This window comes from Humulus lupulus, chromosome 5, assembly GCF_963169125.1.
Source record: "Humulus lupulus chromosome 5, drHumLupu1.1, whole genome shotgun sequence".
In the NCBI taxonomy this organism is placed as follows: domain Eukaryota; kingdom Viridiplantae; phylum Streptophyta; class Magnoliopsida; order Rosales; family Cannabaceae; genus Humulus; species Humulus lupulus.
Genome location: NC_084797.1, coordinates 193287421 through 193302362, shown reverse-complemented (window position 1 = coordinate 193302362; position 14942 = coordinate 193287421). Strand labels below are relative to the sequence as shown.

At 35.5% G+C, this 14942-nt stretch overlaps 1 protein-coding gene across 1 annotated transcript; it reads left to right on the top strand.

Moving 5' to 3' along the window:
- The first annotated feature begins 3911 nt into the window (after positions 1-3911).
- LOC133777981 (uncharacterized) lies at positions 3912-8186 on the top strand. Its single transcript, XM_062217777.1, has 10 exons — positions 3912-4275; positions 4803-4930; positions 5055-5126; positions 5236-5381; positions 5488-5602; positions 5686-5766; positions 6182-6319; positions 7420-7507; positions 7617-7730; positions 7891-8186. The coding sequence occupies exons 1-10, from the start codon at positions 3915-3917 to the stop codon at positions 7905-7907; spliced, it is 1260 nt and encodes a 419-aa protein (XP_062073761.1). The 5' UTR covers positions 3912-3914; the 3' UTR covers positions 7908-8186.
- Positions 8187-14942: the final 6756 nt, after the last annotated feature.

Below are 14942 nucleotides of genomic sequence, written 5' to 3'. Positions count from 1 at the left end.
ATAGGGAAACCCATTAAAAAATTTAAGATAATCTGGGCAGTGTTTCCTGCCCAGAAAATTCATTTTCAGATTATTAGGGCAAACTTTGAAAAACCATTACACTTTAACCATTTTGCATTTCCCTCTAACACTTTTCTGTGATCCTTATACATATTTAAACTAATAGTTTACCAAATTTCATGGCTTTTGGCTCAGTAAAACGTGTTTAATATTTAAAACAATTTGGGCAGTGCATGCTGCCCAGAAATTTTACAGATTGCATAAAGATGCCAAAATGTTCATAACTTCGGTTTGAAAACACCTTTTTTCGATTTTCAAAAGCCTAAACTCAAGTACTTATCTAGAACTATGCAAACATATAAATTATTTCCACAAACAGAGGTAGTAGGGTACGATATGACCCATTGGAATTAATACCACAAAAACTTGGCATCATGCATTTTTACACATTCTAGCAAAACTAAACACAACTAACAAAACCCTAGAACCTCATGGAATACATCGTGAACTCTAGAGAACACGGGCGGAAGGGCTAGTCAGTAAGCCGCCTTTCCAATGCATTCTAGAACCTCAAACGATCCTATGTACCTAGGGCTCAACTTGCCCCTTTTCCCCAAACCTCATAACTCCTCTTAGTGGAGCTATTATTGGGTGACAAAATATCTTCCCCCTATTTCAGGAAGTTACAATAAATTATTCAAATTATGAAAAAAAATGCAAATAAATACACTAATTACATAACGTCCCATGATAATTAGGATTTAATATCTGATAGCAACAAATCCCTAAGGAATAAGGATTTAATAACAGTTGTCGCGTGGAAAACGCGTTCCTGAGCTCAATCGTAAGGTTGACGCTCTTTCGAGACCGATCACGACTTCGAGCTCGCCATTCCAGTCAATTACCTCCTCATCTAGTGGTTTCATCGAACTCATTCTTTGGAGAAGATCAGTGCTTTCGAGCGTGAAACTTAAGCTCGAACAATATAACACATGCTCAGGTGTTGATAATTGAACATGCCTGGAATCATATCAAACTATACAAGTGTATAGCCAACACTTGTCGTTTTCGAGTTTACTCTTTTCGAGCCTACATTTCGAGACTTATTTATTCATTCTCAAAATTTGGATGTAACACTTAGATACAAATCATTCAATTTCAGTTTATATTTATATTATCACATTTAATCATTATATAAATATATATTTGAAAAGTAGTGATATTTTCACACACTTTTTGTACTAAAAAATTACTTATGTGACAAGGATTTTTAATTATTTATTATATTATATAAAAAAATGTGTGCACATCATTACTCATATTTAATTTGTTTCACATATTCTCCTAAAGTTAGTGGAGGGTGGAGTTATATATTTTTTAGATGCAATATCCAAAAAATTTCCCCAAAGTTTAGGAAGATGACATTTATACCTCAAGAATTAAATCAAATTAATTTTTTCAATTTATTTTTAGCATTTTTTCTCATTTTTTTTTATTTTTTTGTGATAATTTCAATTATTTTATTTTATCTTCTTTCATATTTTTAAAAAATAATGTATAATTTATTTTTAGAATTTTTATTTTAATTCATATATTTTTTTGTTTAAATATTTAAATTATAGTTTATTTATATGTATTTTTTAGAATATGAAAAAATAATTTAATAAAAAAGATATATTTTATATTAATTTATGATAAAAATGGGTTTATTTTATACTAGGTGGGGCACGTGTGAAAAAATTAGGTTTTTTTTTATAATTAATATCTAAATTTTAATTTTAATTAGACAATTTTTTATTAAATTAATTAAAATAACATTTAATTGTAACAGAAAATAGTTGCATTTTTGTATACATATAAAATTAAAGAAAATTTAAATAACTAAAAAATACATTATTTTCTAAAAACAATTATATATAATAAGGTTGAGTAAATAATTAAATTAAATAAATATCTATCATTATTAAAAGTAAAATTAAAATTTTTCAAAAATATTTATAATTTAGATCTAGAATATAAAATATTAAATTAGGTGAAAATATTACATTTTAGCACAATACAATATTGAAGGAAAAAGGAATAAAATACTTAAAATTGATTAAAATCAAATCATTCTAATAACTTCAACAAAAAAGTTTTAACTTTTAAATTTGAAACTTGAAACAAAATAAAAAATATTCAATAGATTTTTTTTTTAAAAAATCTATAAATCTCTTTAAATAAATACCAAAAGTAAAGAACAATAGAGAAGTGAGAATTGATACATAGATATAAAGTATGAATGATATAATAGTAATAATTGATCAAGTATAATTAATAATATTAAGAAAAATTAAAAAAGAGATGTATATAACTAAAATATATATTTCCACTATAAAATAATATAATTTGATGAAATTTATTAAACTAACTTACTTTTAAATTTATTTTAAAAAATACTCACATTTTAAATCTGAACCATAATAAAAAAAACACATTTTTTTTAAATAAAAAAATATATTCACTCTTTTATAATAGTTATAGATATAGTAATAATTGATTAAATAATTATATAATTTTTTTATCAAGTATAATTAATAATATTAAAAAAATTAAAAAAAAGATATATATCTGAAATATATTCTCCACTAGTATAATATAATTTGATCAAATTTACTAAACTAACTTACCATTTAACTTTATTAAAAAAATCACTATTTAAATCTTAGCCAAAAAAAAAACTAAAATATATTCTCACTACAACATAATAATTTGATGAAATTTATTAAACTAACTCACTTTTAAATTTATTTAAAAAAAACTCAAATTTTAAATCTTAACCAAAATAAAAAGAAACACACTTTTAAAAAAAAATAGAAAAAATACATATAACTATATTAAAAATAGATATATAAATACAATATATTCTCTACTACAAGATTATATAATTTGATTAAATTTACTAAACCAACTTACTATTTAAATTTATTAAAAAAAATCACATTTTAAATCTTAACAAAAAAATCACTATTTTTTTAAATAAAAAAAATATTTTTATATAAAAAAATAATTTACTACAATAAAAAATAAAATATATTCTAAAAAAGTTAACTTTTTAAATCTTAATTAAAATAAAAAGAAACACACATTTTTTAAAAAATACTTAAAAATTAATATATAAAACTAGCTTTCTATTTAATTTTATTAAAAAAACCGCTTTTTAAATCTTAACAAAAAAATCACTATTTTAAAAAATATATATATAAATTAACTTTTTAAATCTTAAATAAAATAAAAAGAAACACACATTTTTTTATTAAAAAAATTAAAAATAAATATATATACACACTAACTTAACCAATAAAATTTAAATTCACTCACTCTATTATAATAGTTACAGAAGAATGTCCTTCGTTTATTAACGAAAAATTCCTATTATACCCTTATTCTTTGGGTATTCTTTTCAATTAGGACTGTGCAGAAATTTTTACAACCCGTCCAATTTGAATAATCCGCTCAAACCAACTCGAAAAAACTGCCAAAAAACGCAATCCGAATAAACCGACAGAAATTTAAACCCCCCAATTGTTACATTTGGCGAGTTGAAAATAATTATCAACTCGCCCAATTAAGAATTTATTATTTTTAATATATTTAAATAAATATAAAAATTAATTAAGTTTTGTTTTAATTTTTTTACTATAAATTTAAAATATTGTTTTAAAAAATAAATTTCATACTATTATTACTAGTATTTAAAAAAAAATTATAAAAAATGTAAAAAAAAATACAATTTTTATTTGGGCGGGTTGACCCGACTAATCCGGCCAAAAAAATATACCATTTCGGTTTGGGCGGATTACCCGACCAACCCACTTAAATTATTAGACGGATTAATTTTTTTTTTTTTTAATTGTGCAAGTTACAAATCAATTATGAGAAAAGCTATGACATTAGACGTCTCCCGACCAACCCGCCCTACTTTCAATTACCATTGTCAGCTGAGAAACAAAAGCCATTTGATCATGTCTTCCGCTCCAAAGAAGCGCCCCAAACCCAAGTCGTCTTCTTCTTCTCCTTCTCCTTCTCCTTCTGCAAACTTTTCGCTTAAATCGTTTTTCTGGGAACCACCCGATAATTTCTTTCCCTCCAAGGACGACTTCTTCAGACTCATCGCTGGTCTCGCAATTGCAGCTTCAATCGCTGCGGCCTGCAATTTTTTCGCCAATTCTTTCATGAATACTCAGCCTAAACCTTTCTGCGATAGCGGTGTGGATCACTCGGATTTGCTCTCTGGTGGGTCTTCCTTTCTTTCCTGTTCTATATTACTCTCTCTCTCTCTCTCTCTCTGTGTTTGGTTGCTTAGGAAACCCAGGAAAATCAACACGAATTTGATTTGATTTTTATCTTTTTGATAATATCTGAGTTTAGAGATACTCTCACTCGCTTTATTTTTCCCTTTTCTTTATTAAATTGTTGTCTTGTGTTGAAAGTAATGTAATTGTTCTTCGCTGTGGTGATGTGGGTTTGCTGCGATGTGTTTAAGTTGTTCAATGTAATGGCTGAATTCGATTCTCCCTTAGTAGTAATTAAGCTGAGTTGATAGATAAATGAACTACTTTGCAGAATAGAGTATCTTTTAGAAGTTGTTTATGTTTAAGCTTTATGAATGATCATAGAATTAATGGTGTTTTCATGGTGGTATAAAAATCATATACCGGGGGCCTGATTATGGCATAACAGCAGCTTTGGTTTATAGGTTTTTCAGCTCTATCTTCATTTCTTATACTGACATTTCTGTAAAATCGTGCACATATATGCAGACCATTGTGAACCTTGTCCAAGTAACGGACAATGTTATCAAGGCAAGTTGAAGTGTGATAGTGGCTATAGGAAGCGTGGAAACTTATGTATCGAAGATGGAGATATTAATCAAACAGCTAAGAAACTTGTGGGTTTCAAGAACCTTATTCATTCTGGTATACGAGTATTCTTGGATTGGATGTAAAAACAATAGTTTCTGCTGAAACTTATATGTTTTTTCCGATGCTAATTTATTGTCGATTGGACTGCAGTCGGATTGGGTACAATTGCATCTTTGTGAATCTTATGCTCAATATTTGTGTGGTGGACCGGAGATAATTTGGGTTTGTTACCATTACAACTCTCAGTGACTATTTATATTTTGGCTCCATGTGTGAGAATACTTGAGTTGCATTTGCTGACATTTTTGGATATAAATTATATATGTTTCAGGTTCAGGAGGATGATGTATGGAATGACTTAGATGGGCACAAGCTGATGGAACATGCTGGTTCCGGCAATGCCATTACTAACATTACAAAGCATAAAGCCACCAGAATCATTGAAAAAGTATTAGAGACTAGGACAAATGTTCAGGGGTATGTTATTCCATCTTGGAGTTTGGGATTTGAGAAATTCAGCATGCCATCTGGTGAGATATTCCTCTAGTGGTGCACCCCATCATCAGATTTTTAATGTGTACAGGTTCAAAGAATGGAAGTGTCCAGATGTTCTAGCAGAAAATTACAAATCTTTTTCTTGTCGCGTACATCAATGGATCTTCAACAATGTGCTAGTGATTTTGCCAGTTTGTGTGCTGGTATTGCATTTCAAAAGGCTTTTCTGTAATTATGATTTAGTATAAAAATATTGACTCTTGTTGACAGTGTTAAAAATGTACAGCTTATGGGATTCATATTACTGATCTGGAAAGTCCGTCAGAAGCTATATTTGTCAAAAAGAGTTGAAGAGCTTTATCAGCAGGTATTAAAGGACATTTATATGTATTCTTCTCATTTGGCTCGTAGTTTTCTTTTGGCTTTTTTGGCTCTCTTAGGGGCATTAGGTTTTTCCCCCCATATTTAGGAACTTATCTCTAATTGTTATTTATGACCTGTTAATGGCCTAAGTTAATATCCTCTATGTGAATATGACTTCGAGCATCTATTTTAGGATAGATACTGCTACTTGAAGTAAAGCAAAATAAGGTCAGTTTATTAGTTCACTTTGTTTTGCCCTCCTCATCGTGACCAATTTATGTTTTCTTCATCTTTCTTTATTTTTATTTGTATAATATCTCATTTTGTTTCTTGTTTTGCATCAAGGATTGATGGAGATTGTTGCTCTTTCCTTAGAATCCAATGCTACAGGTCTGATACGTTTGTTTGCAATTTTATAGGTTTGTGAAATACTTGAAGAGAATGCCTTGATGTCAAATAGAGCGAATGGAGAAAGTGAACCATGGGTTGTTGCATCTAGGTTGCGGGATCATCTTCTATCTCCAAAAGAGAGGAAGAACCCTGTTTTATGGAGAAAGGTATTATTCTCTTCTTTTTGGGCATTGTTATCGCTTTGATGATTGGCTTATTTTCCTGAATAGTGGATTCTTACAAATATGACAATAGTTTTTAAGGCTATATTTTAGAAGAACCCCCCATTGCATCATGGGAGATTATGTGTGCGCAGCTGTGTTTTTTTCTATATCATGTCGAAGAAATTGCCTATTTTCATGGAACCAGAATTCAAGGGAAAGTAATTTTAAAAATTTTCTTGACATAAGTGTTTCCTTACAAATAAGATTCTTTAGTTGAGTTCTTTATCATCATTACTACTTGTGGCAATGCAGTGAGCATATTTAGGTCTGCAAGCATCCTTTTTAGTAACCTACTGTAATATGGTTTGGTGTTTTCTTTTTAATTTATTTTTTTTCCATCAACATTCTACATTATAGACATCTCACTTGATGTGTATTTAGACCATTTCCAAAAACAAACAAGGAGTGCTAAAGAAACTCTATTGCACTCTCTTTTACACTCTCCTTCCTCAATTCTTAACATGTGGATATTATTCAATTATTTTATATTTTAAAAATATTATCAATCAGTAGTATAATACACATGTCATTCATTGAATTAAGAGAGTGCATTTAGCATTTCTCAAAACAATATTGTTAAAATCTAGCTCAAACACTTACAAAGTAGAACTTATTCTCGAGCCAATTACAGAGTTGATAACTTTTATCATTTGCATTTACAGCCTGTAGTTGATAGTCGTTTATTTCACTACGTTTACCCTTTTCAGGTCTCCTCATGTTTGGTTTAAAGTCTCTGTCTTAGAGTGTTCTTAGGTCGTTAGGTCTTGTTCTAGATTGTTCTTCTTTCTCAGTTTTGAGTAATATGCAATAATTAATTTACCGATAGCATATTTAATATCCCTGTGAACCATAACTTAACTCAGAGACAAACCCGGTTTGCTGCAGACAGCAGACCTGGAGTTTGGCTTTTTAATTAGTGATTTTGTTCCTCTGATTGGTTTGTATTAGTTAAAGTTCTTGGTACTTTTAATGGTAGCTATCTTTTTACACTCTAGGCCAGAATTCCAATAGAGTCGCTGTAGTAACCTTGATCGTGTTTGCAGGTAGAGGAGTTAGTTCAGGAAGATTCTCGCTTAGATTGCTATCCTAAGCTGGTGAAAGGTGAATCAAAAGTAGTATGGGAGTGGCAAGGTTGGTATATTTTATTTCTCTAGAGAGTATTTCACATTTTGCTCTCTTTGAACTGTCCCTGTCCTAACAGCTTCATGTTTAATCTACATTTTCCAATCATCTTATACAGTTGAAGGCTCTTTGAGTTCTACAAAGATAAGAAAAAAGAGTGAGACAAGCAAGTTAAATTTCACTGAGAACGTGAACATATATTCTGCTCAGCCCCACCACAGATTAAAGACAGGTAAATTTCTCGGGTACCTCCATTTGTTTCACCATCTTGTTCATCTCTTCAATTTTTTCAACGGTTGAAATTGAATATCTACCGGTGCTAAGTAGTTAAGTTCTTTCGGTTTTTGACCATATAGTTGAACTAACATTTATTGAATTCATAATCTACGCAGAGGCACAGATCTTTTGACTTGGGGACATTTCAATATGTAAAAGTCACCAATATCTTCTCAAAATCCAGGGGCCAAAGTGAAAAAGAAGAAAAACAAAGAAACTTAGAACTTATTTATTAAGATATGCAATTTTTAACAATAACATTGGCGTGTACACATGTATGATGCTGGATTAGATGATTGGTTGGTGGTGAGCTTTTGAAGAAGAAGCCTCTTTTCCCAAGATGTTTGTATCATTATAATGTATTTTAACATAATCTATATTGTTTTGAAATATGAGCTTTTGAGCTTAGTAATCGGGTGGTGTACTTGGTGTTATGATATCTAATTACAGTTCGATTAAATTTGGAAAATTAGATGTTGGACAATCTCCATTGTAAGGTATAAAATTGTGTCAAACTTAGTACAAAAACATGAGTTAATGTTATGTTTGTTTAATATTTATAATTGTGCTTCAACATACAATAAACAAATTAATTTATTTAGAATATTCAAAAAGAGAAAATTGTTTTATCTTTTTATTGTCCTGTTACCCCCAAATTTCGAGAATAGAAATTATGGTTTCGAAATGTAGGTTCGTAAAGTGTAAGCTTGAAAATGTTGAGTAAGGATTCAGCACTTGTATAAATTAATAAGTTTCCTGAGTTGCTCCAATTGGCGATCGAGCACTAGTTAATAAGGTTTGAGCTTAGGCATCAAGCTCGAAATGATGGATCTTCTCCAAAGTCTGAGTGTAATTCGAATCTTCATCGCAAGCTCGAAGAGGTTGGTCTCCGATGGTTAAGCTCGGTGAAATCACTGGCTAAGATGAGGCTAACCATGATGGCGAGCTTGTGATGTTGGTCGATCTCGAAAGTGTATAAATTGTATGTTCGAGGTCGATAGTCCAGTTTGAACGTGGTTACTTCTAAAAAATCATTATTTCTTGGGGTTTTGTTGTAATTTGATAATAAATCCTGATTATCATGGGATATTCCATGAAATAAAAGGGAAGATATTTTGTTAATCAGTCTATAAATAGACTGGAGAATTTCATTTGTAGACACACAATTTGGTACTAAGAATACTCTGCAAAATTGCTTTGTAAAAGCTTTAAGAGAATTCCAACACTCAATAATATTGACTCGTGAACTAGGCAGATTTTAACTGCTGAACCACGTAAAATCCCGATTGTTCTGATTTATTCTCTTAATTCTGTGTTTAGTGCTCTTCATATTTAAGTTGACGAAAAACGACGTCAACAGTTTGGTGCTTTCATTGAAAGCATTAAGCAAGTCGTTAGATTGTTTGATTAGAAACCTCCTGAATTACCAATGGCTGCCACGAACAACCCCAATACTGGTGGGCGACCATTGCCCCAAATACCTAACGAACAAACTCCTCACACTGAGGATTACCCGCGTCGACCTGGGAAGCAGCCCATGGCTGACTAGAGGAAGGGAGTGCATCCTCTGATTCCTAAGGACCGCCTGCTCCAAGGCCTGATCAGGATCTCTACTATAATCCGGAAAGATACATTCCTATTGATATATTATTTCATATAATATAATATTAGATTAAATAATGTGACAAAATGTGATTTGTCACACCTTGTAACATATTATTAAGAGTCACAAAATTGGACACATGTGTGTGCCCAAATATAACATATTTTGGAGTTACAAAATCAGTTACAAATTTGTAACTCCCAAATATTACCCAATAATGTGTATATTATATGTTGCACATTTGAGATTGGATTTCATAAAGCCATTTTGAAATATGGCTGTTGGAGATATGATTTTAACCCCAATAATGTATTTTGGGAGGGTTTGGAACCGTTTGGAAAAACAACACATTTTCAAGTGCTGAAAATGGGTTGTGGCCGCGGCCACTGAATGATGGTGGCCGCAGCCTGGGGGACAGAGAGCAGTGGCCGTGGCCTGGGGGACAGAGAGCAGTGGCCGCGGCCACTGATGTCCCTGGTCGCGGGCACAGGTGCATTTCAGGCCAAATTTTCAGTTTTTTTCAAATGTGTTGAACGGTTCTAAAAACCCAAATAACTCTCAAATCTCAATTTTAATTCCATATTAATCCAATTAAACATTGGTAAACAGCTATGGGGGTTGGTGAAATTTGAAATCCAAAGGGTATCTCAAACTCTATAAATAGGAGCCTAATGCTCACTTGTATGACACACCATTTTTCATCCACAAATCACTTGGCTGAAAAATTCACCTTGAGGCTTGATTATTCCAGAGAATTATTTCCTTGAGAGATCCCTTAGTGCTTAGAGAATAGGGGGAAATAAGCTTTTGGACAAAGGTTTTGAACCTTGTTCAAGTTGATGATCCCCACTACTCTACACTTTGGTTGAGTGTGAGTTTGTGTTTTCCATTGATTTTTCATTCAGTTGTTCTTCTTGTATTATTATTTTATTGAGTTTGTAATCCTCTTCTTCTATTTCTATTTACATATTTATTGGTATCTCTTGTTTTTGAGTTTTAGTTCTAATAATTATCTTCTTTCTCTCTTCTCTACATTTACTTGTATTGTTGGTCATTGAGTTGTAAACCTATTTATCTATCATCTAGTCCATTGTATTCTTTGCATAGAGTTGTATTTTTGGTTTTTCCACTTTTCCATTGAGCAATAAAATATATTCTCTAACACCTATTGTTGAACTGGAGAATCACCAACTACGCCAACAATTGGCAGAAGCTACTAGGTACAACGAAGAGTTGGATAGACAAGTTGCTGAGGTCCAGGCACCACCTCAGAGGCCAAGAGGACGTCCCCGAGGGAGCACGACTGCTAGGAGAGCTGAGCAAAGGGCCCAGCAGGCTCAGCCGAGGCCCAGAACAAATCCTGGTGATGAACACCCTAGAAGAAGTACTCGAGTTGAGGCTATTGATAATCTGACTATGGAGGTGCCTACAGGAACAGTGAATAACCGAGCTCCTCTAGCAGCTCGGAACCCTAACCCTGAAGCAGCCAGGAACAACCCGGAACCTGTCCGGGCCAATTCTAGACCATCTAGACCCAACAATGGGATGCCACCACCATCACCTATAAGACATCCACCCTCTCCAATAAGACACCCCTCACTAGTCCGAGAGGCACCGCGGCCTGCACCACAGAGGCCCTTTCACAGTGGTGGTCAGGATGGAAACCGTCAGGCCAGACCCGGACATAGGGGCGAAAGGGAGGCTACTCGAGAGCACAGGGCTCCCCAATCGTTGGGAGGCCATGTGTCGAGATCACAAATGGCTGGGGCGAAGAGGCCAGTGACTGATTCTCCTCGTAACCACCGAGCCTCTCAGCCGAAGAGAAATGTTAGCTTCGTAAGTGGAAGCGCGGACTACACTCGATCTGTAAGCATATATAATACCGAGCCCAGGAATATTGGAGATCAGGGCAATCATCCTGATCTTCGGGATCACCAAAACCATAACCAGGGGCAGGCCAATCCCACAAACCCTGATTTACGCAACCATTTGATCAGTTGAAAGTAGCCAGCATATGGAAACCAAAACAACCCTATACCGGGAGAAGGAGCTAGAGCTTTTATAAACAATAACTAGCTCCCCCAAGTTCAAGCTCGGCCTTTAGTGGACCTGTTCCAGGAGAGAATTGACCAGCTTGAACGAGCGTTCAGGCTCCTACAGGATGAAAGGAACAGGGATAAGGCTGAAGACTCCGATGAGGAGCTCGAGCCTTTTGCCCCGCATATCTCCAACACTCCATTTCCACAGGGGCTTAGGATACCCCATGTAGCACCATTTGATGGGAACTCGAACCCATACAGTCATCTGAGCACATTCAATACCATCATGTGAGCCAGCAATGTTGGTTATGAGCTCCGATGTATGTTGTTCCCAGCTACTCTGACAGGACCAATAAAAAACTGGTTCGAGAAGTTTAGAAGGCATTCGATCTCATCTTGGGATCAGCTAGCAAAGGAGTTTAAAAAGCAGTTCAAAGCCATGGTAGGCGTTAGGCCCGAAGCCTCGGCTTTGACCAATGTCAGAAAACAACTAGGAGAGTCACTGCAGATTTACCTTACAAGGTTTAATATAGAAGTGGCTCGGGCTCGCAACGTTGACGATAGTGGGAGGATATGCAAAGAAAACCCATAAGGTCATTAACCGAGTTCAACAGGAGGGCCTAGAGATTTGTCAATGTAGAAGAGGTAAGGTCAGCATTAAATATGACCTCTCAGCCTGTAACTACAACAACAAATGTTAACTCAGCCTCGACCTAGGCGGCCCCATCGATGTCAAGACCCTCTGGGGATAACCCTTCAAAAAGAAATAAAAGTGAAGGGAATAACCCTGAGGCTGAAGGGGGGAAAAAGAAGAAGAGAGACAAGTATTTCTCCATTTACACAGTGTATACCGAGCTCAATGAGCCTCGGGAGAATATATTTCTTGCCAATGAGAATCAGGTCCCATTTAGACAACCTGACCCAATGCGGAATCAAAAGGCAAAGAGGGACTCTAATAAATACTGTAGATTCCACAGGGACGTCGGACACACCACTGATGAGTGCCAACAACTGAAGGTTGAGATCGAAGGCTTGATCTCGAGGGGATATTTCGGACAGTATGTGAGAAATCGGAATCCCAATCAAGCCTCGACAGGACAAAGGGCAGTGTCTGCACCACCTGCCCAACAGAACAACTCCCGAGCACGTGAGGATGATTGACCTCCCCCTATAGATGGGGAGGATGTGGTAACCATCTCTGGGGGACCACATCTTGCATGATTGGTCAGAAATGCCCAAAAGAGATACGTAAATGAGCTCAAAACTGGGGACGATTCTCCCTATGAGCCCGAACCACGAGCTCTAAAGCAGTAGAGGGTTGAAACTCAAACCATCACTTGTATAGAAGAGGATGCATCACACGTCCAGTTTCCTCACAACGACCCCCTGGTCATCATGCTTCAGCTCACGAACAAGAGGGTACGTAGGGTCCTGATTGATAACAGGAGCTCTGTGAATATCTTTTACAAGGCCACTCTAGAAAAGATGGGACTCACGCTTCGAGATTTGAAAGCATGTGCAACCACGTTGTATGGATTTTCAGGAGAAGGGATCGCTTATACGGGATCCATTGAACTCCCCGTAACCTTATGAGACTATCCTGTCTCGGTAACCAAGATGATGGAGTTCGTGGTAGTGGATGCACCGTTGACCTACAACGCACTGCTCGGGAGACCAGCCCTGATTAGGCTGGGGGCAGTATCGTCTGTTAGGCACTTGGCCATCAAGTTCCTGACGTCTAGTGGCATCAGGACGCTGAAGGGAGACCAACTTGCGGGAAGGGAATGCTACAACATTTCCGTGAGAGGGAAAAACCAAACAAGTGCACAGACACTTGTGATCATTCAAGAGATGGACGCATCTGTCTTCGAGATAGAAGAAAAGATTGACCCTAGAGTTGAGGAAATGGTTGATCTCAAACCACTTGAAGAGCTCAAAGAGGTAGAGCTTGATGAGAAAGATACCACGAGGGTGGTAAAAATAGGAAAAAACCTTTATGAAAATGCAAGATAGCAATTAGCTTGCCTTTTGAAAGAAAACCAGGATGTATTTGCGTGGTCTCACTCTGATATGGTAGGGATTAGTCCAAATGTCATAAGCCATGCACTCAACATTGATAAAATCTTCCCCCCGAAGCAGCAAAAACGGAGGCTCCTAGATGACGACAAAAAGAAAGCCCTAAAAGAGGAGGTCGAGAGGTTAAAAGCAAATCAGTTTATTTGAGATGCTTTTTATCCCGATTGGATTGCCAATCCGGTGCTGGTCTTGAAACCCAATGGAAAATGGTGAACCTGCATCGACTATTCAGACCTCAACAAGGCGTGCCCCAAGGACTGCTTTCCCTTGCCTCGAATAGACCAGATCGTAGCGGCCACTGCAGGCCACGACATCATGTCATTCATGGATGCTTACTCTAGATATAACCAGATTGCCATGCATGCACCTGACTAAGAACATACATGCTTTGTAACCGAAAAGAGATTGTACTGCTAAAACGTCATGCCTTTTGGACTAAAAAATGTTGGTGCCACATACCAAAGGCTGGTAAATAGGATGTTTGCTGAGCAGATAGGGAATAACATGGAAGTTTATGTGGACGATATGTTGGTCAAATCAAAACATAACAATAACCATGTAGATGATCTCGCTGAATGTTTTGCTGTACTTCGAAAATACAACATGAAACTTAACCCACAAAAATGCTCATTCGGAGTATCTTCGAGTAAGTTCCTTGGATTTATAGTAAATGCTTGGGGTATTGAGGTTAATCCTGACAAGATCAAGACTTTAATAGACATTCCCTCACCTCAAAAACATAAAGATGTCTAGAGCCTAACTAGACGAATGTCGACATTAAGTAGGTTTATCTCAAAATCTATAGACCGGTGCCTTCCATTCTTTAATCTTTTAAGAGGGGCAAAAAGTTCGAGTGGTCGGATGAGTGTGAACTCGCATTTTAGAATCTTAAGAGAAACTTCGCCGAACCACCAATCTTGTCTAAACCTATCACAGGAGAAGTTTTGTATTTATACCTCGCCACGACCAAGCACGCCATTAGTGCAGTACTAGTACGGGAGGATAAGAAAATACAAAAACATGTATACTACATCAGCAAAAGATTACTGGTGCACGCATCTCGAAAGGTCCGACCTTATTTCCAAGCACATCCTATTCATGTGTTAACTGGCCAGCCACTTAGGAAAGTTTTATCTAAGCCTAAAGCATCCGGAAGACTGTTGAAATGGGCTGTCGAGCTTGGACAGTTCGAGATTACTTATCACCGAAGAACAACAATCAAAGGGCATGTTTTGGCATATTTCATTGTCGAATGTACTGGGATTTCCAATGATGGAGTTGTAACCCTAGCCCTCGAGCTGTGGATACTTTATGTCGATGGATCCTCCAATGAAAATGGATCGGGGGTTGGGATCATTCTAATCACCCCAATAGGAAATCACTTCCACTTGAAAACTAAGGTTTGGCTTCGAGGCTTCAAACAACGAGGCTGAATACGAGGCGTTATTAG